The following is a 24,503-nucleotide window of genomic DNA, read 5'->3' as shown; positions in this document are numbered from 1 at the left end:
CCACCACCACCAACTTCTCCTCTGGAACCAAACCCTGACAGAATAAAACTGCAGCACTGCGTACCAGCACAAACATCACAAGTGATCCCAGCTGGAGGAACCCTATGCTCCTTTTGAAGCCCAGCAGAAAAGATAAGGAAATGTCTTGGACTCTAATCCTGTGATGGTGTATGCAACAAGCCAGCTTGTAATAATTGCTGAAAGAAGATTGCAGCGAGGTGGTGGTGGTTGGCCTCTTCTCACAGATAACAGCAATAGGATGAGGTGTAATGACTTTTAGTTACACCAGGAGAGGTTCAGGTCGGATATTAGGAAAATGTGTTATCTGAAAGAGCAGTGATGCATAGAACAGGCTGCCCAGGGAGGTATGGGAATCACTGTCCCCAAGGAGCTCAAGAACTGTGTAGATGTGGCACTGAGAGACATGGTCACTGAGGATGGTGGGAGTGAGCTGACTGTTGGACTAGATAACCTGGGAGATCTTCTCCAAACTTAATGACTCTAGGATTGCCCAGTGAGCAGGGGCACCGCTCCAGCCCTTCGGAAACAGCACGAGAATGCTGGCAAGACTGTTAGGAAGTGATAGAGGTGGATTACTTCATTTGACCACCTGCAGTAAAAAGTATATTTAATTCTCGAGGGAAGGAAATACACACACGTGACCTCGTTGAAAAATAAATAAGAAGTACAGCACAAAAAAAAAAAAAAAAACCGTAGAAATTCTAATAAGAAATTTGCAGACAAACTGCTCGTAACAGTGAAACGCCTTGGGAAAACAAATCCCCGCGTAATTCTTTATGATTACACAAAAAGTTAAGCCATCGAAGGTAGATACGGAAAGGGGAGGGGGAAACCTCCACCGTTACCCGGCAACGAAACGGCTGAGGAGACGCGAGACCTCCCGCGGTGCCCTCGGGTAACCGACAGCCTCTCCTCTGCCCCTCAATCCGAGCACAGAGCGCGGCGAGGGGACCGGGCCCCGTCAGTGGGCGGGCAGCGGAGCCCAACCCCGGGGAGAGCCGCCTCCTCCCAGCCCGCTCCGCGCGTCATTTCCATCTCTTTACCTTGAGCCGCCCCGGCCAACCAGCGGGCGCGGCGCTGGGCCCTGCTCACCTGCTGCCCGCGGCGGAGCGGCGGCGGCGCTACGATGGTGTGCGGCGGCTTCGCCTGCTCCAAGAACTGCCTGTGCGCCCTCAACCTGCTCTACACGGTGCGTGGGTCGGGCTACGGGGGACGCCTCGGGTTTGACGCCGCGGGGTCGGGTGCCGTAAGCGCAGCCCGGGCCGGGCGGGGGATCCCGGCGTGAGCGAGCGGGGCTGGGTTCGTTGTTGGGGGGTTTGAAACGAGTGCGTCTCTGCGGGAAGCCGCACAAAGGGCTGAGTGGGGTCAGGGCGCGCCTTGCGGCGGGAGGTGAGCGCCGTGCCCGCCCGCATCGCTGCTCACAGCTGAAATAACCCATTATTCTAGCAGCTCCCCCCGTAAGCGAGATGCCTGCTTCCTCTGGGCGAGTTTGAGGACGTATTTTCCATAGAAATCCGTAAAATCTCCAATTGCACCCTAGCCTTATTTTTTTTTTCCTCGTTATCTGTTTTCAAATGGCACAGCGATAGAAAGAAGCAGGGATACATGTAATGGCTTCCTCTTGCAGCACTTCTGGAAAGGTAATATGTCCTCTGATGGTTCCTGCTGGCAGCCCTGTGCTGGGCAGCCCTGTGCTGGACAGTGGTGCTCGTGGGTGATGCACAGTGCTGAAATTGGGTGAGCCACGGCTGGCTGGCAGTGCCTGTGCTTTCCTGATAAAGCCGGATCCCTTAGTGAAAGTAAGGCAGGAGAGCAGACAGGTCTTATCGCTGCTCATCAGAACAAACAGTTCTCATAGCTAGCAGTCATTGGACCTGATGGTAATCCCTGGGACAGGTGATGAATGGCTGTAGAAGTGCCTGTGTTGAAGCCAGAATTGCTTATTAACAAGCATCGCCTTATATTTTGAACACATCACCTTGGAAAAGAGCAGAGCAGAACCTTTTAATGTTGGAGAGACTGTGCTGTTGCGTGTGTTACTTGGAAGAGCTTGCAGAGCAGAGGATGTCCCCTAAAAAGTCTCTGAAGCATGCATAGGGAGCCCAAGTTTACCTGCTGGAAGTCAGACAGGACCTCTGTGACACAGTGCATTGACTATGCCAGTCCCAGCCAGAGCACAGGGGACAGGTAGGCATTGCCCTGTGCCATCCATGGTTGCAGGTAAGCCTAAGCATATGCAGACATGTCAAGGTGAAGGATTGCTCCAACCTGACTTATCTTTCAAGGAAACCAGTGGCGATGCAAAAGACTTCTTTCTTCTTTTTCTTTTATTTTTATTTATTATTATTTTATTTTTTATTTTTAATTTTTAATGATACATCTTGAGTGACAGAAGGTTGAAAGAAATCTGGATGGATCTTTCTAACATAATGCAAACATAACTCTCATTTTGAAATGTTGTGGTCAGTGAGTGTTGATTTCCCTGAAGATAGCATCGCTTGCTCTTACAGCCAGATATTAACCAAATCAAAAGGATCTGGTAGGTCTTTTGAGCGTATTTAGCCTCAGAAAGGGGCTCACTGATCCCTTAGACCTCCGTATTTCTCTCTGTAATACCTGCACAATGCTCCTGTGACCTGAATCTTGCCTGGTGTCTCTGAGCAGAATTTACTTTGTGGGTGTCACTTGGTATTTTTCCATGTGTAACATATGCTTTTCCAAGAGGAAGGAATGACTTTCAGTTAGAGTAACTAGAGTATCCACCTGTTATTTCTTGTGTCACCTATTAAGGATATGCAAGTTCAAGACCAACACTTCTTATTTCTGAGTTACAGAAATAACATGAAATATTTAGTTAGCCTGGAGGAACTGATCTTGCAAAATGCATGGACTTTTCTATTTCTGGGCTGGATAAAACCCTTACAATGCAACGATGGGGTTTTTCCAAGCAGGATAAACACACGGAAGACCACCAGAACAAGAATTTAATTTTTTTAAACAACAGTAATTCGCAGCTGTAATTGGTGGGAGGACCAGAGAGGGAGATGGAAGCTTGGTTAGGTAATGCTTGAATCTTTTTCCTGCTAGTATTGATGTGTGTCTGTGTCACGTGCTTGGAATGAATTATCCCTCAGATCTAATGTCAGAGATTACAATCGGTATTCTGCTTTTTTTTCTTTAAGTACTCCTATAGTATCTTGGATTTCAAAACAGCAAATTAGGATATGGGAGCCTGATCTTGTTGTTGATGCTGTCCCAATCTACTTTTTATAGTAGTACACCAAGGAAAATATATATTCTGGCAATAATTAATCAGTTTCTGGTTTAAGGCAAGAAACTAGAAACCGACTAACCTAATTGCTCACTTACCTTTCCTCTCAGCTATTTGCTGGCTGATGCCTTTTGGTTCTTCTCTGGACTGAATGTCCTTAGGCTCTGGTTCTATTTTTAAATTTATCTTGTATGTACAAGTCTGGCACCTATGCTGAGTCTTGCTGGTTTCATATGGTTCTGAGGCTGTTGACTTAGTGTGCACGAAGTGAAATATATTTCTTGATTAAGATTTTAAGAGGAAGAGCTGTTTGTCTGCATGCAAGTCACATACCCAGAACTAGTACCAATTTATGTAGTTGATTGTATTCTTGTTTCCCTTTAAAAGGCAGACCAATGAAAACTATTTAAAATGGCTGCCCACAGAATTCAGCAGCTTTCAAGGATATGCACATAACTAAAGCCTTCTATTTGTTGACACAACTGAGGGGAAAGATGCAATCCAGAGGGACCTGGACACAATCAAGAAGTGAGCACACAAGAATCTAATGAGGTTTAACCATGGCTATGTGCAAGATGCTACATTTGGGTTGAGGTAATCTGAGCTAGGATTACAGACTGGGAGAAGAACTCATTGAGGGCAGCCCTGCAGAGAAGGACTTGCATCCCAGAAGCCAACAGTATCTCAGGCTGCATCTTAAGAGCAACGTCAGCGTCCCCCTCTACTCTGCCCTTGTAGGCCCCACGTGGAGTACTTGAATTCAGACCCAGGGCCCTTAGTACAGGAGGGATATGAAACTGTTGGAACAGCTCCTGAAGAGGGCTGGAAAGATGATCAGAGGGCTGGAGAACCTCTTCTGTGAAGAAAGGTTGACGGAGTTGGTATTGTTAAGCTTGGAGAAGAGAAGTCTCTGAGGAGACATCATTGCAATCTTTCAGTACTTGAAGGGTACCTACAAACAGTAGGGGAACTGACTTTCTACATGGTCTGGTACTAGGACTAGAGAGAATGGCTTTAAAATAAAAGAGGGAAGTTTTAGCTTAGGTGTTAGGAAGAAATTTTTTACTCAGAAAGTGGTGAGGCCCTGGCACAGGCTCTCTAGAGAAGCTATGGATGCCCCATCCCTGGTGGAGTTCAAGGCTGGGTTGGATGGAGTCCTGGGCAGCCTGAGCTGGTGAGTGGCAGCCCTGCCCATGGCAGAGGGTTTGGAAGTAGATAGTCTTTAAGGTCTCCTCTGATCTAAGCCATTCTATGATTATCTTCCATGTATAAGAACCCTGATTGCTGCTGACCTCACCAATGTTTGCTCACTTTACTCAGACAAGGATTTCCTTAAGCAGACAGTGTTCCTCTCAAGGCGGACTCGAGTAATTCTGTTCCAAGTGTGAACAGTCGATATCTTAATTCAGATTCTCAGAATGGAAAGGGAAATTCCTGAGTCCTGGCAAGTGATGAAAAATGGAAATGGTAACTGGGCCACAAGATTAAATGTATTCAAATTAAATAATAATAATAATAAATATATATATATACTGACAGTTCATTTGGATGGTAGGTTCTGCTTTTATCACCTGAGCAGCTACTTAATTCTTCTTGCAGCAGCAAACACCGTACGTTTTTCTTTGTTTTGATACATAGGCTTCCAGTTTTTCTTAAACCTAGAGTGGCTATCTGATTTACAGTAAAACACATGGCTTACCGTTAAAATTAGGTATATTTTTAGTACCACAGAGTTCATGCCATGCAGGTACCCATGTTTCCTTGTAATATTAGAAAGAGCCTAATTAAAGTCATTTATTTTTCATAGTACTTTGCTCTCTGAACTAGTTTCTAGCCTGCCTATTCAATATACTATTCTTTGCATCATTTTGAACTATCAGAATTCAAGTTTTTTTTATTTTTATATAGTTATTTATTTATCCCCCCCTCGCCCCCATCCTATTGCTGTCTGTTCTCTCAGTGCAGATTTACTGCTTATCTGCCATGGCATGTGGGCAGCTCGCCTTGGAGCTGCCTCTGCCTTTCCCAAGGCCATGGTGAAGGCAGCAATATGAACTGTGCCGTCTATTCTTGATGTGCAAATAAGGCAGTGGTACAGGAGCTTCCAAGTGCTGTGGCAGGGGAGGTCAGTGTCAGTCACGTGGATTTAGTTTGTTTTTGTTGGCTTTTTGGGAAGGTTTCTGTGGTCGTGCTTCAGAATACAAAAAAGTGAGTACAGCAAAAAAAACAACAAAACATTTTGTGAGGAAATGTGCTCAGATGTGCCGTGTGTCAGTCTGTAGCCAAAATGACAGCCCTTTGTGGTAGCGTGGCTGGAAATTAGACATGTGTTGGGTTTCTAGATCAAGCATGAGTGGGTTTGGTTTTTTTTCAATTGCTTTGTTCGGTGTGCAGAGCTGCAGCTGGAGCCAGGCAGGATGTGTGCTTAATGACAGACGGAGTATGGCAGGGTGCAGGAGGAGAATGTTACATGGAACATGGCATGGCTTGATGTCACTTATGTTTCAAGCCATTCTAGCAGTGCAAGTAGAAACTATCACAATTTAAAACAAGCATGACTTAGAGAAGCCCTTGGAATGCACGGAAGTAGCCTTAAATCATTAATTGCAGCTTAAATCATTGATCATCTACTGCTATTTTCAGGTTGAAGGAGAGCTGTGTTTGGAAGAAGGATCTGTGAGATCACTGGGCTTCCTGAAAACATTTGCTGTCTCTAAGTAAATAAGTAAACATTGTGGCTGATAGCTGTTCCTGCCACACATCAGAAAGCTTCAATATCTAAAACCTACGGGGTACAAAATGGGTTAAATCTGACTGCTATTTTAACATTAAAGAAGCATTTTATATGATCAACTATAATTTGATCATAATTATTGGCCAATAGCATGAAGAACTCTGTACTCAGCCATCTGACCAAAGGAGCTGTGTTCTGAGATAAGAGACAGGAATGCTGCCTTTCACATAAATGTCTTGCTCCACATCACGTACTCTCAGCTGTTCAGTAACCAGACTACTGATTGTTCCCCGTTTAAATAAGTCACAGGAAGGTGAAATTCTGCTTTCTATTGGAAATCTTTCAGAAGCTGCTCAACCCCACCTTTGCTTTTGGTAAAGCTGAAGAAGCACTGTGAAGAGGTAAAGTTCCTTACAGATTGGATAGCTCACAATTGTGATAGGAATCAATCTCACTTAGTCTTATTTTGTTAGAGATGATCACTCTGCTGCCTGCTGTATTAACAGATGAAGTGCAGGGGACCAGAGGAATTGTCTTCTAGTTTCTCTGTAACTGTGCAGAAATGACTGACCAAGTTGAAGTGGAGTGTGGTACAAATCTGACTTCAAAATCAATACCAATTGAGGTTTAAACTCCAAAGATCCCTTAAATAAGTGTTACAAGTACAAATTTGCATATGGAGAGAGGGGGTTAGGCAGGTTGGATATCAATGTGTGTAACCTCCCTGATTTTAGTTCCTGTTCCATTCACAGCCTGACAGCTCTTCTTAAATATTTCCTTTTCTTTTAGTGGTGTGAATGCTTCGTAATCTCTTTACCCAAAAGTGCTGAGTCCATATTTCTTGAAATTTAAGTTCCCAAATGTAGTTTTCACAAATTTCTTTTTGGGCCGAGGTTACAAGGAAACACTGAATGCACTGAACTCTGTGTATGAACTGCTTCCTAAGAAGCAGGCAGTCCAAGCTGGGTGAAATGCTGGAAAGTTGCTAGTTAGTCAAAGTAATGGATTTGCTTATGGCATGCCATTGAGGGAAGGAGGGACTGTTTTGGGCATCGGAATTGTTTGTTGGTGATGTGGTCAAGTGAAGTCATTCCTCTATATTTTGGTTTCTTTTTGTAATGCAGAATGTAACTGTGTGGAGAAGTGCACAAGGGATAAGCACGATGAGAACTGTTTATCCAGTGCAGCAAATGAGAAACCATGTGTACAGATCTTAGGCTTAAAGGATACTGCAAGTTATGAGAATTTGTCATCTTTTTCACTTTTAGATGAGTTTAAACAGTATTTTACAGAGTAAGGGAAATGAAAACCCACACAACAAGTATTGTATAGGCTAGTACCTTAATTGTGTTATCAGTAAGTTAACTGGAGAAGAAGACAAGCAAACCCATGGTGACTTAAGCTTCTGTCACAAATAATTTCTTCTTAGCCTATAGATTGTTATTTGAAATACCTCTGAAGTTCAGGTGTGTCATGCATGTACACATATGTACATATAACTAAAAAACCCCAAAACACTAATACATAATGAAAGATGCTTAAAATATAGTGCGATCCCTTCCACTGATCTTGAAGTTACAGTCCCTAAAAACTCTCCTGTGGAGGTGCTGACATGGGAGTAACATCTTGTCTATAGGCAATATGCTTTGTTTGCTTAATTATCTTTTTCAGACTGTAGAAAAAATATTTGACCTCATAATGAAAACTACTGCTCTTCTCTCAGGAGCTGTGCTGGCTGGAGGTCTGCTCCGAGAAAGCATTTACTTAATTTCAAATGAATGAGTTATATGTTGGATTATGCTAAGCCTGTGCTTGTGTGTGTGTTTTTAAACAAGGTTGCTAGAGTTTGTATTGGTGAAGTTGCTATATAGGAAATGAGAGTTTGTAATTCGGAGTGCTGCTGTTAACTAACCACACACACACACTTCCTCTGGCTCTGTCTTTTCCAGTTTAAGGACAGTATGGGTCCATAACATCTTTGTGAGACAGCTTTCACTGGTTTGAGATTGTGATGCGTTCTTTTACTCTTAATGCCTGTTTACTCCCTATGAAAACTTGCCTTAAGTGGATGGGACCATTTAAATCACTGTGTAAGTACTTCTGAAGAATCATTCATTTCTCTTATGCTAAGAACTGCTTTTAAGAAGAGAAAAGGAAAGAGGAATGAGTTCTAGGAGATGGTATGATTCTCTATCTGTTTAAATTAACTCTAACGTAGTTTAGATCTGTTGAAGTGGTTCAGAAAAATCCTTGGTCACTGCTGAATCTGGCCCCTATCATCCTGGTAAGACTTTATTTCTAGTGAGGCTGGTGGCACGGTTTCTGTGGTAGAGCAGCCAGTGGTGGTGTGGGAGCACTGGCTGAGGGCACTTTGGGGGCTCATCTGCTCTGGGTGGGACTGTGAGCAATGTTGGAATGCCAGTCTTAGTCTACCTGAGTCTTGAGGTCCTTTGTGAACAGCACCTTTGAGCAGCACCAAACCAACTTGTAGATGTTGTATTTATTGAATAATTGGTGTTCAGAACCTTTCAAGCCATTACCTTGTGGCAGTCACACTTGTTTCGCTGTCAGTTCCGACAAGAGTTTACCTCCATTGTTTTTTGCAATGTTCCTTCATTTTCAGCTGCTATTAGGTTACCCCTAAACTACTACCTCTTCAGCAAACTAAACAAACCACGTGATCTTCAGGCATCGTCCTTAAGACTCCAGGCTGCTTGATGAACTTTTCTGGGTTTTCACATTCCTTTTCGACCTGGTGGATGTTGAAATAGGCCACAGTGCTTAACGCAGGTGAAGCCGCAGTGCGAATTGCCTTTGATCCCCCTCCTCTTGGCTTTCCCTTCATGGTGAGAGCAGACTCTTGGCTCCCATTCCACTTGGCAGAATGTGTGATCAGCAGCTCCATCTCAGCAAGGCTGCTCAGCCAGTCTGTTCCCAAGCTGCATAGATGCAGTGCCGGTGCAGAATTTTGCATTTGGTGAGATTTCTCTTGGCTTACTCCTCAAGTTCATCAGATCTGCCTGAACTGAACCTCTGCTACTTGAAGGGTTGGTTGCTTTTTCTTTTTCAGTATCATCCACTGATTTTTCTGAGGATTTACTCCATCTCACTGCTCACGTTGTCAATAAAGATACTGAATAATATTGGCCCTTCTATGAACCCCCTTACCAGCTTCCACTTGGATGCTGAGCCATTCAGTATTAGCCTTTAACTCAGCAGTCCATCGAATTTCCGTTCAGTTCCACAATCTGTTCCGTTTTTCCAAGCTACACTTGCTCAGCTAACAAATGAGAATTACTGTTGGAAATGGATCCCTGCTGTATTCAGTAGAACCAGGACTGTAAATTGTTCTATTTCTATTAGATTTATTAAGCAAGTATTTGAAACACCAGTAATGAAGGCTAGTTTTACATAACCTAAGATTTATGTAGATGAAATGGCATTTCATCTGTGTTGGAAATGTAGATTGGAGAACTTGTGGAAACTTATGTTTCTGATTTCCAAGGATGACAGTATTTTCTCTGAGAGTAGTTTCCCAAAGCTGCTGCCATGAAATGGCACTATAAAACTGTATCTTCGTTCACTGCTTAACAGAATGGACGATAACAGGAAAAAATACTTTTATTCTTCTGGGGTGGGCCTTGAGGACAAAAGAGTTGAAATGCTCAATTTCAGTGCTCAGAGTTGGAGTTTGTTTTGAAGACCTGCATCTGAGCAGTTAATTGCACCTTCAGTCCAAATTGATAACTGCTGACCTGCACATCTGATACTTCCTTGGCAGCCACCTGTTGATTGGGTAATGTGAAACCAGAAGGGATGATTCTGAGTATCAAACCAAGCCTGGAAATGAAGGAATAACAGCCATTCATGTAATCTTTCTTCCAACATGCAGAAGGAGGCAAAAGCTTAATCCTAAATCTGTTTTGAAAAATGTCTTTCTGTTTCCATTTCAGTTTGAAATGCAAGGTCAATTTTCCACACTGTCAGGTGGCCAGAAGTGGAGTAGTCAGTGTGGCTAGTAGTCACAGTGGCTTTGATCTAAGTGATGTCTGAGTGACTGGATGAAGCACTTTTACGATGCTACCAGAGCCAGTGACTCGGACCTGTGATCATAGTGAATTTCCAGATGTTTTAAGGAATTGGACAACAATCAGCTTCCTAAAGAAATAGAAAATTGTATGTTTTCAGATAAATATTTCTAAGCATAGCTGAGGCAGCAGAAAGAAGCCTTGATAAAAGTGATTAGGAGATGCTTTTCTTTCTTTTTCCTGCTTTTCTTTATGAAATAAATTGAAATATGACACATTTTGAGATTCTGCTTGAGACAACACCTTCACAAGATCTGTGGTGACAGTGTGAGTTCAGTGCTTTGAAGAGTATGGTAAGGGCTGTAGAATTACAGAAACATTTGGGATGGAAGAGACCTTTAGAGGTCATCTGGTCCATCCCTTCTGCAGTGACCAGGGATATCTACAGCTAGATCTGGTTGCTCAGAGGCCTGACCAGCCTGACTCAGCACTTTCTGATTGAAAATTTGGTTATGTGATTTTTTTTTTTTTGCTCCTGATGCTTATGTAGTAAGACAACTCTTCCCAGTGGTATCAGGCAATGCAATAAAGTGAATGGGCATAGACTGGAACAGATAATCGTGCACATGGCTGATTATCAAAGCTAATTTTTAAGCAGTAACATCAGGCAGTTCATAGCCCTGTGCTGCATACGTACAGAAAATCTGTCTGTGTCAGAGCCAAGGCTTTTTTGTTGTTTTCTTTCCTCTTCTCTGTAATTTAGATTTGTGACAACTTGGCACAATGTTCTGATGCGATGATTAAGGCTTTTTGTTTAGGAGAAACAAAACTAATGCGAATTAATCCTAAAACTATACGTACTATTGAGAATTTTCATTGACTTTTTATCACTTTTTTTGTCTCTTCATGTGGTGAAAGGAAGCTGTAGGTATGGCAAACATCCTTGTATTCTTGCAGCCTGTCTTAAATTTCTCCTGAGGATTACTGGCTTTTTGTAAAAACAAAACAAAAAAAACCCAACAAAAACAACAACAAAAATAAACTTTTCTGAGGTGTTGTCCTCTTTGAACACAAATGGAAGAGAACACCCACTGAGTTTTGATCTTGATGAGCATCACAACTTGTTTTTCAACTTCCTTGATGTTCTCTAAGATTTCCATGTTTCAAAAGCAGCATTATGTAGACCAGTCTTCTGATATGTACTGTAGCTGAAAAGTACATCCTTGTGTTGAAACCAAGAAATGTGTCCTCTTTCTCAGGGTAAGCACACTGTAATGATGGTTGAGCTGGAAGTTTACTTGTTTTTAAAATCCCTCTGGATAAGCATTAAAAGGTTGTGATCAATCTTGTTTGTAGGGAAACAAATGCACAAACATAAGTGCTTGCACTGAGTAAAATTGTGGAGTTGGACTAAACTGGGCACATACTGGATTTTATAATGATACAATATCTGAATATCTTTTGGTGATGTCAAGTTTACATAAATTTTAATCCTCCACGCTGAGTTGATGCTATAAAACAGAGAATGTAATAGGTTATATATTATGCATGAGTCTAAGTGGTTTGAATGAGAGCATTAGGCACCTTGTGTATTGGTCACCTGGGTTGGCTTTGTTTGCCTCTTACCTCCTGTTGTTTTTCATTGCAAGATTCTCTGTACCTTTTCATGTTGGAATTTTTTTTTAACGTCCTATGTTTTTGGCATGGAAACAGGAAAGGCTGGAGCTTCCTGCTTGCATAAACAATAAATTCCAGTAAAGCAACTGAGACAGATTCCACTTACCTTCACTGAATACCGTCTTTTAAAGGAAGGAAATAGTATAAGGGTGCTTTGGGCATTGAAATGGTATTGACTTCATAGAAGAGCTGTTTTCCTGACTAATTATGTAGGGAAGACAGGACACCTTCATTGTTTCATGACGTGCAGTCCTTGTGATACAGATCTGAAAAGTATTTGTGTGGCCTTGTTAACTGTTGTGTGTGTGTGTGTATATATATATGATATGAAACATATGAACTGCACAGAATCTTCTGTAATAAATTAATACAAATGTATTTCTGATTACAGTAAGTTTTGGCAAAGTGTGCCCTTTTGCATGTCCAGAGCTGCACAGCCATGCTTTCTTTAAATATACTATATTTCAGAAAACATCTGGGATTATCATTCTTGATTTTTCATAATTCATAATTTTTATCTTATTTGTCAGTTCTGTTATAATCCACACAAATTCAGTGTCTCTATCTCTGATAGTCTATCTCTGATGCACGGTGTAGCTTGACTTGTAGGTGGCTTAGTGAGAACAACTCCACGTTGACAATATTGAGGAGTATGTGTGTGCCTTAAAACATCTGGTACTAAAGTCACCTCCAGGATGAAGTGGAGAATTGGTTTGTTGAGGACTGTGCTTCTCTTTGTGTTGGGAAGAATTGTACCTTTCTGAGAACAACTTTAACATAAGGAATGTAGTTATGTGTAGGTTGTGCCTCCTATATATGCAGACTAACTTCCTTTTCTCTTCCCTCCAGCTGGTGAGCCTGCTGCTGATTGGAATTGCAGCATGGGGAATTGGCTTTGGCCTCATCTCTAGTTTCAGAGTTGTTGGAGTGGCAGTTGCTGTAGGCGTCTTCCTCTTCTTCATTGCCTTAGTTGGATTGATTGGTGCAGTGAAACATCACCAAGTGTTGCTGTTCTTTGTATCCTTCTAGTGTATTTATTACATGTTTTATGGCTTGGTTCAAGTTATGTGAACAGTCTGCTTTGGTGGACAGAGACTTGAGGAAAGCAGAAATTCAGTCTTATTTTGGTCTAATGTGTTCAAAATTAAACATAATTCCCAGCTATTCCCCCTCCCCCTTTTTTTCACTCTGAATGTGGGAATATTCACTTCCCTCTCCAAAAATTTTTAAATACTTTAATTTTTTCAGAGCTTTTGAGGTGAGTCATTGTGACACAAGTCCTTCTCATTGTGTGCTCAACCCTAAAGCAGCCTAGAGTATGTGAACTACGAATGTGGTTTAACAGTGGAGGACAATGATACAGACAGTGAAATGATTGGAGCTGGCAGAGGAATGCATACTCATATGTGCTGCCAATAAGTACTTTCTTTTCATACCTAGTTTTTAATTGTGAACACAGATTAGAAAGGAGCACAGGCCTTCGCAGCATGGTGCTTTGCTGTCCCTTTTTTGTTACTGACACCACATAAGCAGTCTGTGATGCTGCCTTGAGTAACAAACCTGTTCTGTGCAGATGAAAGAAAAGATTAAATCAGATAATATTCTTATTTTTCTGGTTGTGTACTCCAAATAAATAATATCCTCTGCTTTACATACAATCTAATTTTTCCACATCTAGTCAGAATTTTTCTGTATTTTTTTTTTTGTTTCAAAGGATGTGGTGTAGTCCAATGATCATATATTGTATAAGTAAAATTTCTGAAAATGCATCTTTAACTACTACTTCCAGTACATGATTATTCTTTTGCTAGTCTTCATTGTCCAGTTTTCTGTCTCCTGTGCCTGTTTGGCATTGAACAAGGAACAGCAGGTAAGAAATACTTCCTGATTTTCCCAGTTGACCTATAGCATATTATTATTTTTATTTCACACACATACATGCATATATTTATACGTAACATTCGTTTAAATGTAGAGTGCATATTTTAAGAAAATCTGCCTTCAGAAATCAAAGTCATCTAGTTTGGAAAAGGCCTTCAAGATCATCAAGTCCAGCCCCAACCTGGCCCACGGAGTCCCATTACTAATCCACACCTCATAGTGGCATGTCAGCACATCTCTTAAGCCTCTGCCTTTCAGCCATCTTTTAGAAACTGTTTTGGTCTTAAAGGTCCTATCTAGGTTTTTGGTCACAAATGTAGCAGTATACTATCTTGACTATAGCATGTGTTCATCAGTTCTAAATAAGCTGATGAAATCTACAGTAATCATAATGTAAAAGTGATAAACACTGAATTGTTTTGTAATCAAAAAGGTAACGATGACTATTAGGTACAGACCTGATCCATACATGGGAGAGAAAGACAATTTCTGTGGGTTATGGAGAATAATCCTTAATGCATAAAGAAAGGGCAAGAATATAGTGACAAAATGGTCCACTTGCTCTAGATGTAACAGAGTGGTTCGTTTAAAATCTGAGCTGTCCCAGTTAGATTAGATTTGTGTCCCATTGCTAGTGCTCTTGTCAGATTTAGGAAGACTGGAAGAAAATGAGTTATGGCCATAAACTTTCTGCTGCTAAGTGTTGCAATCTCATTAGCTATCCAGGCTGTTTGAATGTTGAAGTCTTTTTAAAAATATATTATCCTGTCAGACATGGGGATCTGAAGGTTTTAATTGTAAAATGTTATGTAACAGGTTGAGCAAAACTGGGTAAGCGCAACAGTTTCTGTTTTGTGACTTCTTTCCATTGCATAGGTAGATAAAAATAAGTATTGTGTTTGAGTTAGGAGTTTTCCAAATATGTTTTTACTCCTGTGAAGACAGTGAAAAGGGATCATCTACTTTGCCTAGTGTACTGATTTCCATTTAGATATAAAACATTTCAACTAATATGCATTTGCTTATACATTCTAGAGTCAACTTCTAGAGGTTGGATGGAATAACACTAAAAGTGCAAGAACAGATCTTGAGAGAAATCTGAATTGTTGTGGATTCAGATTTTTTGATCCGAATGAAACCTGCTCCTCTGTAAGTTCTTTCACTGTGTTTGTTCCCAAATGTGTGATTTCTTTCCTAGTTGTAGGCAGAGGTTTATAACAAATCTGCAAATTAGTAGTCACAATGATCCTAAGGTCCTTACTGGAAACTTTATATCAGAGCAACTTTTAAAGGCTGTATTCTGTTGTCATTTGTGTACTTGCTTTTCTGGAGTCCTAAAACTCCTAAAGTTTTGTCTATGGTTTGCAGTATGCTACAGAGCTAACAAAATACTGCCAATCAGTGAAGTATCATGAGAAAATGGGGTGTAATTCTCAGTTTATCTGTTACAGGATTGTTTTAGAAGTCATCATTGTCAACCATGTGCACCAATATTAGAAGAATATTCTGGAATGGTCCTCAGATTTGTTGGAGGCATAGGACTTTTCTTCAGTTTCACAGAGGTAAGTGAATAGATCAGAAAAAGGAGTGCTTTCCCCTCACCATCTTTTCATAAAACAAAGCCTTAAAGTTCAGCGGTTTTATTACAGGAACTCCCAGTATTGTCTCAGGAGTCAGACCTCATTAGGTCAAAATTTTTCAGGCTGACAGCTTGTTAAACTCAGACAAAAGCATGGCCGGGAGTATCTACAGCTATCTGTTATTTACACTACAAACCATTGACGAGATACCTCATTGAAATGCGGTGCTGTAGATTTTGTAGAAAGCTAGCTCGTTAGGTTTATTGTTATCCAAAAGTAATGGACCATGCTATTGCTTTGTTTGTTCCCCTGCTACTTGGGCTCCCCAGCCTGTCCCTCCAAGCTCTTTGTTTTTAGGGGTTTGGTTTTATTTGGGTGGTGCGTGGAAGGGGATTATTTGCCTCATTATTGCAAAGAGACAATTTCATGATGAATGAACTTAGATTTAGATTTAAATATATATGTATTTGGTTTATCAATCAGTGAGTAAAAATCCTCAAAACAGATCTTTCATAACATGTTTAAATTCTGCTTCTATGTGTAGTGCAGTTTTCAGACCATAGCTATTACATCAGCAAGAGATATAGCATCTAAAACAGGACCCATCTCACTTCTGCACACGTTTATTTACTAAAAATTTGCGGCTTCTCAACCAGAGGTGTGGAGCTGAAGAGGGAATAGAGCAGAATTTGAAAATTTACTGGAAAAATAGCCTTATTCTCAAGCTGTAGCCATAAAATGAAGAAGTTTGGAGGATATTATTTTATTTATCATTGTCCTAAGAAGACGTTTATGAATATTTATCAATTAAAGAGGGAGAAGAATAGTAATAGATGCTCCTATGATAAATATTCTTATATCGTTTTGGGTAAAGTTTTGTCCTTTCTTTCCTTTTCCATGTTGCTATATAGATCTTTCTGAGAAAGGTGCATTCTTTCTCTAATTAAGAAAGTTGTGTGGAGTTGTGCAATTTTAGCAATAGCAAAATATCCTACACTCGTGCTGTAAATTAATCACCAGAATTTTATATTTAAAATAAGTTTTGTAAAACTGTTGAAAGATAAGGGGGAGGCCCTCTGCCTAGTAATATCTCTGTGTTTTCCTTTCAGATTCTGGGAGTCTGGCTGACCTATAGATACAGGAACCAAAAGGATCCCCGTGCAAACCCTAGTGCTTTTCTTTGATAAGTTCATAAAGGACTGAATCTTCTTTTGCATCCTCTACTTCAGAATACTAGATCTCCATAGTTTAGTGTTTCCCTGTAGTAGGAATACTCTGTGTACCTGAAGGAAAATGTAGTTTCCATGAGAAGTTTGCAGTTTTCATCTTTAAATATTCATTGTTTTTCTTACGGGAATCACTACCTTGAAGTAGATTGGTGTATTCAGTAGCTGGGCAGAATCAGAATGCAAAAATAAAAACCAGAAGTATTTTCTGCTGTATTACAAAAATTCACCTAACTTCTCATTAAAATGATAAAAATAAACAGTGGGTGTTTAATGCTTGTTTGATTATGTGATTTGATTTGGGTTTAGGATGAGTTCTAGTTGCATTCTTTGTCTAAATAATGATATCACTCTATTGTTAAGGTTAAAATAAAAAAGCTGAAGTTGTTTTTTATTTGAAGTACTGTGCATTAGTGCACATAAGGGGACTACTGTGGTTTTTCACTCCTCCCTTTCCCTGTTTGCTGTGGCTATCTGGTAGACTTAGATTTCTTATTGAAAATAAAAGTACTTCTTTATTTTTTCTGGATATTTTCACTGTGAGAACAAAGAATGAATGTAATCTGCAGCTAATCAACTTGAACTTGTTTTTTTTTTTCTTTGACATCTGAGTGAAGTTTGGTATTTGCACGACTTCCCAGTTGGTAGTGGTCTGTCATCTAGTTAACATAAATAAGAAACTCGACTTGGTGTTTGGAAAGTTGTACAAATATTTTTACAGATGGTGTAAAATTTTTCTTGTAATAACTTTAGTAGTATACGTTCCTCTGTTGTTCACCTAAAAGTCTTGATTTGATGAGGCTGAACACACAGAACAACTGTGTTTTCCACTACTTTATTTTAAAAAGAGAAAAGAATTAAAGTTAAAACGTGCATCATCCATAGGCCGAGTGCTGTCTGAGCAGAAAGAAAATATGATCTCTGGTCTAGCCTCTAACAGAGGTGTAGATGAACTGGAAGATGTCAACACCAGAGGTGCACAATGTTCCAGTTATTTCTAATCACAGTGAATCACAGATCCACACAGTACCTTTTCTTCATTTAGTTGCTGCCTCTGGCACAGTAGGTAGCTGCTGTAGACTGAAAAAGACAGCTCTGCAAGAAAAGAAAGGGAGGCTTACTAAATTAAACTGCCAAGGAGCACAGCATTTAAGTGTGGAGGAAAGAAAGGTAGTGAGTGCAAATGATGGTAGCTCTCCAAGGGCTCTCCTGTTGCTGGGGAGGTGCCTACTTGCTTTGGCAAAGAAGGTAGAAAGAAGTTGAAATACATGTTTATCAGAACACTTACAGACTGTTGTGTGCCTAGGGCTGCTCAAGAAAAAATTGTCATGAGGTTTCAAAGGGGAAGTGTTGAACCTGAACATATCATCCCAAAGCTGTTCTTAGCAGCAGATAATTTTCCTAGTCCCCGTATTTTGTGCGTTAATGTAATAAATTAGAGAAGGAGTATTAAGGAGAAGGTGTATGAAAGTTGACATCGTATTCTATGGCTGCTTCAACTTTGGTTCTTATTTTTATTGATTTATTTAGAGCTTGATTTGGGCAGGTCTGGTTTCATTAATATAGTAGGTCATACTGGAATGTAATTGTGCATTTCTGAGGAAGTACTGAAAATGTGCTGACTTCAGAGCTGTGACATCTCATAAAACTTAGTGTGAGTTTGCTTTAGTGTTCAAAAGACACCAGTGAAGCATATGGTTTGGTTATAGCTTTTCTACTGTATATACAACAGTATCTTTTGAAGATTGGAAAAAGACAAAAAAACAAAAACTACAAACCTTGAAATTCACCTCAGAGATAGGGATTCACTTTCAGAATCTGATGCTGAAGGTGGAGGGAGAGACACGATAAAACAGATTTATTCTGACCTTAGAGCTGGGTAAAAACTTTGCTTCAGAGGCCTCACTCGCTTGTTAGTATACAAGAGTTACAAAAGGAATGGAAATGAATCCTCACCCATCTCCAGTGATCTAGACTTGCAAGGAAAGAACTCCAAAGGGCGGTATCTCCAACAAGAGATCCTTTCTCATTGACAGTCAGCCCTTAAATGAGGTGTAGGAGGGGTTGAGCCTGACTCCACCTGTTCTGGTCACTCAGGTGAACTGCCTTCATCTGTACTCCTAGGGTTGACCAGGTCTTTCCTTCAGGTGCTCAGTCAGTGGTTTAGGCTGTGACTCAGCAGTCCTCATACAGATGTATAACATTTTTCTTGTTGCTGTTTTCTAGAGAGGTACATTAATTTTCATCTGACTGCTTTAAAGTTAGACTCCATTGTAACCAGATTTTCTAGAGGCTTGTTAAGAGTAGCAGAATATCAGAAATATCAAGGTGGTTGGACTGAGAGCATTTAATGCTTACATTAAATGCCTTTTGACCTTAATTATATTGAAATGCTTTTTTAAAGTCTGTTTTTCTAGACAGAAATCTGTCTTTAAGACGTCCACCCATTTTCATCACCTACCAATAACTGCCTAAAAACAGAAACATGTAATTCTTATGTCTGTTTAAGAAAATTGGCCCATGTCTTAAGTAACGTACTCTGTACAGCATCTGATTCGTTTTGTGTAAAGATAACTGCCTATTACAAAAAGAAATTGTTACTTAGTGTAGCAGAAATGATAAGTAACGGCTTCAACCAGTGATTGAGCTCCTGGTGGGAAGGCAGGGCCAACCTAGGGGAGCTCAGGTGCATGCAATGTACTGAGTGACTGGAAGAAGTGCCAGGATCCACCCCTTCTCCGACATCGTTTAAGGGTTGGCAGTGGAGGCAGGAGCATTTCTCTGGAGATTGCTGTTTACCTGGGGCCTTCCAAAAGTAAACAGTTTTTATTCCTGTATCTCTGTGTCCACAGCTGCTGCACTGGGGTTCATTCATATTTGCTGCAGCTTGGGATTGTGTCATCCCACTACTACTGCTGTACTTTCCATTGTATTATAGCATTATGCTTAGGCACTTCTGAAAGACTTTAAATAGTTGTGCCTGCTGGAACTGCAGAAATCCCAATTCTTCCTGTGCATTTATAGTTACTGAGTATACACAACTCAAAAATAATTTCTGTGATTTTCTGAAGAAAATGAATTGTATTTTAATAATCTCTGGTTGGAGTATCTGTAAATAACTTGTATTTGGAGGAGGCCTACGCCTTAAGGTTGCACCTACTTGCATGGTGTTAAACTGCAGAGTTTATTTCTGTTTGAGCCTCTGCTGTCCACTTTGAGCTTGTAAGGAAGCAATCATAAGCCATAAAGTAATCTAGAAACTGACTGCATGCTCACCAAATATTATTTCTCACATTAATAGTCTCAAGGCTTTACTGAATTCTGGTGTAATTAAGAATTTTCTAAGAGAAGCAGTTTTTAACTTCTTTTGAACAAGATCCTGATGAAGAAATGGTGATCCTCCAATCGCTTCAGATTGAATCAATTTTGAAAATAAAGCCACATAAACTATTGCATCCTCTAATCTCACATGATTTTCTGCTTGAAAATGTGTTCCTCTTCTTAATGACTCTCAGGTATTATGCATGTAATTAACTGCAAGCACAGAAAGGGTTAGTAAAAGCTTTGCATGTGTTATCTAACTGTAAAGAAAGGAGTGGTAATGAGAGCCTAGCATAGGTTCCTGTTAAAAGAAAATGAATGAAGAGAAAGCATGCTGAGGAATGGAGCTTTATTAGCTGCAGAACTGCAGACTTAAGCTGCTTAGATAGATTATAACAATCTGTGGATGTAAACACTGATTTTACTCCAATAGTGGCAGATGATAGGGAAAAATATAAAACAGCAACACTTTGTATGTAAACACTTGAAATGGATTTATTAAAAAAAATCATTTGTGCAATTGGGTCATACAGTATTCTCCTGTATGTCTTAAATTAAAAGCCTTCAGCTTTTAAAAATGCTGCCCTGTACAGAAGTGCTAACATAAAACTAGTGTTTATGTTCATAAACCAGCACTATACATCACTAAATATCACTAGTCTCTTCAGCAGTGTCAGTGAGTGGAGAAGAGGTGAAAACCAGACTTTGTGGTCTTCAGGGGCATCTTCCTCCTCCTTACAGCTCAGTCTTCAGCAGCTTCAGTGCTTTCTGCATATTTGAATACACTAGAAATGAAATATTCATGCATGTTATTTTTGTTGCAACTTCCTCTTCCAGTGACCAGTTACTGTAAAGAATTTCATTATTATTAAAGCTGTGCCCAGAAGTCTATGGCTATATTGTTTCTGATGCACTGTGCATCTCGTGTTCTCCAGTAACCTGGAACTTTTTTTAACACCTCATAATTTGAATACAAAACAGGATTTTTATCTTTCTGAGCTTGTGTCCCTGCGCTGTCCCCAAAATATTTGTACAGCCAAGCATAACAGGACAAGCTAATGCAGTAAATCATGCAGTTACACCCTTCCCAATCCTACTTGCACTGGATAATGGTCCTTCAGGAAGCCCTGGGTGCACACAAGTAATGCTTAGTGCTATTCTTTCACATGTGAAAAATGTGACTGCTTTGAGAACACACTACTTACACAGGGAAATGTCAGAGGGCTCATATGCATAGAGACGGTTTGAGTATCTTCCAGTGATGTCTGCTCTCACAGTCAGGGAAGGATCTAGAAAAAAGGAGGATATGCAGTGCATAAGAATAAGTTTCAAGCATAAGAAACCTTCCTGTGCTTCTGCTGGCTTCCTAAGTTTTCCTGAAAGACAAATCTGCTTCCACTAGCAACCAACACCTTCATTCTATGGAGTAACTGAACTTGTGTTAAACACATTTGCAGGCTTGTTAGAGAGAGAGTATGTGTGGTTTTGATCTGTGTTGACTGTTGATCAGCCATAGGCCTGTGTCACTGCACAGTGCATGAGTTAACTGTGAAATGAGACTGCTTTCAGCCTACAGATGTTATTAAGAAAGAATAAGGGAAAAATAAAATGGCAGTTGCTGTGATCTGTTAAAAGTGGTTCTCATGACTGACGTTTATAGAGATGCATTAGTGCTGTGTGTACATAAACATGTGGGGGACTGCAATCTGAGAGGTACTCACCAATGAACAAGATCCGAGGGACGTACTGGCCATCAGGTGCAAGGTTCTTGTCTGTGGTTTCGTACTGGAAGAAAGCAGATGAGGTTCCAGGTTATATACAGCTAAGCAATACATTAACAGTTTCAGAAATCCACCACCTGGGATAAAAACTTTAAGCAGCTAGAGCTGAGAGTTGATAACAATGACAGCGTTACAATAAAATTTAACTTCCTCCCTATTAAGAGGTTATGAGAGCTGGGGATGAAAGAGGTTTGTTACTAAATCTATTATGCTCCAGCACTGAGCACTTTTCCTAGCCAATCCCAGCTGCATACTTAGAGCTAGAGGAGCCATAGTCAGAAATAAAACTTTATTGCTTGCACCTGAATTGTGAAAAGGACACCTACCACAAGGTTCAGGAGGATGAATTTCTCAGCCAATTTCTGTATTTCTTTGTGTTCAGCGAAGACCTTCTTGAGTGCTAGAGTAAAAACAATGAGGAATTATAATTAAAAGAAACAAAATCAACCCTGCAGTATTACCCTAGAAAAGAAAGTTTGAACAAGCCAATAGAATGAACATGAGGATTTATAGTTACAGCAAATAGAATTTTTACGTCTGTTCTGCTGATGGATTGTGAACTCGGTTTTATTCTGCGGTAAAGAGCAAGCGCGGTGGTACAAAGCGTGCCTCCTTGTTTTGCCCCCTTTTCTGCGCCGAAGCCTTACCCTGGCTGTGCGGGCAGTCCTCCAGGTGGTGGATGATCATCAGGGGCTTGTTGCTGCGGGAGAGGAGGAAGGAGCCCGGTTAGCGGGGCGGGGCGCGGGGCGGCCGGCAGGGGGCGCCGCAGCGCGGGGGCGCCCTACCTGTTCTTGGCGCGGAAGAGCGCTTCCTCGTACGTCTGCGTCCAGATGAGCTGGTCCCCCCAGCCTGCCACGGAAAGAGAGGGTAGGAAAAACTCACATACGTACCAGTGCGATCTGTAATATCTATGTGTTTTTACCTCTGGAAAGCGTCTGAGGCAGTTTTGGTTTAGTGCTGCTTTCCTTCGTCTCCTTCTTGCCTACATCCTTGGCCAGAGCGCAGGAGGTGGCCACGAGCAGCAGCAGCATGGACACGTAACTCTTCTCCATGGCTGCTCCTAGAACGAGGAAGAGAGCCTTCATGTCTCTGTGCCTCCCTGCTGCAGGTTCTCAGGTGCAGCTGGGTCAGGCATGCAGCTGGGTGAGTCAGCTAACTGCTCCAGGTGGGGGCACGGGGCAGCATAAGGGAAGGGAGAGGTTTGCTTGCAAAACGTCATGAAGGTTTGGCTGCTCTCTGCTGCGTTCGTGCCATTGTCCTGTGGTCCTCTTAAGATGTGTGCAGGTTTCTCTCTGTTCTTTTTTCGTATATTGAGTTTGCTCAGTAAAACAACACCCAATTTCAGAAGTACTTCTAAGTCCTAACGAACTCCCATTTCTCTCTGGATCTCCTGTTGTTAAAGTAACTGGGCAGTTTAACAGCGTGTGTGTTGACAAATAAGTTTGCATGGGCTCTTCGTCCATTTTGCAGCAAGAGCAACTCAAGTGGGATATAGAAGTCTCAGCTAGGCTTAATAGTGATCCATTAACATAGACACAGCCTAATGCTGCTGCTGAAACATCCTGTCTTCTCTAATTACTGTCACCTAATCCTGAAAAGCAGTAGAATCTATAACAGAACGATGGGGAATGATGAGAACTGAATTTCAGTTTGCCATTATAAGCAGCACAAAGCAGACTGATTCTCCTGCACCTGACTCCTTCACATGGGGTTGGAGATTAGGCATGACTCATGAAGCTCCTCAAATTTCAGCTGGGATGCTTTGAAGGGGGAAAATACTTTAGTATGACCCTATGATTTCATATTAAACCTCTTCCTGAAAACTGGAATACCAATATACTGGGTATGGTAGGAAGACCTAGGGAATTCCAAAACCAATGCAGAAAATTAAAAACATTCATGCAAAATTTTAAACAGTTTAATTTTTTTTTTCTTAAATTCAGACAATGAAAATGAGAGGTCCAAGAAAATAGAATCATTTCTCTGTGTAAGAGCTGCAGGAGGAGGTGTTAACTGAGTCTACATCACTGATAGTGCCCTTAGTTGCTGGGTGTCCAATAGTCCTCCAAGTATCCACAGAATGAATTTCAATGGCATGAAATAGGGTTTTGCAAGGGACTACCTGCCCCAAGAAAAATCTCCTCAGTAAGGAAGAAAACTGAATAAAGTTAACTTAAATATAATGGATTTTCAAAGTTGCAGTGAGTTGTTTTATCTGTAACTATGTAATTGAAGTAATGCTTATTTAAAGGAGGAAAAAGAAAAAGGTATTGGATGACCAGGAAGTCAAAGACAAGGCAAAGTTTACGCTGTTACTGGTGCAGAAAGCCAAGATGGAAACGTTAAACCTCCTTTTTAAAAACTTCCCCGTTGGAAGGCTGCATGCACTTCTGCTTAGTTTTCTGCCCCCTAAAGCCCCTCTTCTTTTTTCTGTAGCCTGCAAAGAAAGCATGTCCTTGCACGTCCTTCTGGCTAGCAGTTGTGCTTTGCCCACTGCTGCAGCCTCTCCCTCCCTTTAGCACAGCCCCAGGTAGCCCAGTGTTAAGCAGGCAGTTCTGAAGAGTGAGTGCTGCCTTACCGTGTGTGCTCAGCCAGGTGTCTGCTGGGGGTGCGAAGGTGTTCCCAGTCACAGTGAAAACACCCTGCTCCCTCCTGCCTATTTATGCACCTTTGCACACCCTGTCTCCACCCATGAGCTTTGAATTTGAATACTACTTCCAAAGAGCTCCACTTGCTGATCTTATCCCCCACCGAAACATTCAGAGTTGATTTTGCTATGAATAAACATCATTCTTTCCTGCCTAGCACCAAGTGTAAAGCTCGGAGATATTTCTGGAGTTTTTAGAACATTTTGGCAAGGTGATTTAAGGACTGGCAAAGATCCAAGTCCAGGTAAGCTTAAGCTGAGACTCCTGATTTGCCTGAGGAGTGATTTGTCTTTTTTTGATTGGCTGGAAAACACACATGGGTCACCATTCCTTTA

At 40.9% G+C, this 24,503-nt stretch overlaps 2 protein-coding genes across 2 annotated transcripts; one reads left to right on the top strand and one right to left on the bottom strand.

Annotated features, from left to right (window-relative positions):
* Positions 1-996: 996 nt before the first annotated feature.
* Positions 997-16,596, top strand: TSPAN13 (tetraspanin 13). Its single transcript, XM_065751799.1, has 6 exons — positions 997-1,210; positions 12,581-12,748; positions 13,521-13,601; positions 14,648-14,761; positions 15,064-15,174; positions 16,302-16,596. The coding sequence occupies exons 1-6, from the start codon at positions 1,148-1,150 to the stop codon at positions 16,374-16,376; spliced, it is 612 nt and encodes a 203-aa protein (XP_065607871.1). The 5' UTR covers positions 997-1,147; the 3' UTR covers positions 16,377-16,596.
* A 3,612-nt stretch (positions 16,597-20,208) lies between these two features.
* On the bottom strand, positions 20,209-24,140 carry AGR2 (anterior gradient 2, protein disulphide isomerase family member). The gene is made up of 8 exons (XM_065752560.1): positions 24,099-24,140; positions 22,443-22,580; positions 22,306-22,369; positions 22,168-22,220; positions 21,847-21,920; positions 21,461-21,524; positions 20,945-21,028; positions 20,209-20,524 (listed from the first exon to the last, which is right to left on the bottom strand). Exons 2-8 carry the CDS (start codon positions 22,570-22,572, stop codon positions 20,475-20,477), a joined length of 519 nt encoding a protein of 172 aa, XP_065608632.1. The 5' UTR covers positions 22,573-22,580; positions 24,099-24,140; the 3' UTR covers positions 20,209-20,474.
* Between the last annotated feature and the right edge of the window lie 363 nt (positions 24,141-24,503).

Source organism: Cyrtonyx montezumae, unplaced genomic scaffold (assembly GCF_038088225.1).
Source record: "Cyrtonyx montezumae isolate F1298 unplaced genomic scaffold, pur_monq_1.0 scaffold_8, whole genome shotgun sequence".
NCBI classification, from domain to species: domain Eukaryota; kingdom Metazoa; phylum Chordata; class Aves; order Galliformes; family Odontophoridae; genus Cyrtonyx; species Cyrtonyx montezumae.
The sequence above is the reverse complement of the archived record's forward strand: the minus strand, read 5'-3'. Positions and strand labels throughout refer to the sequence as shown.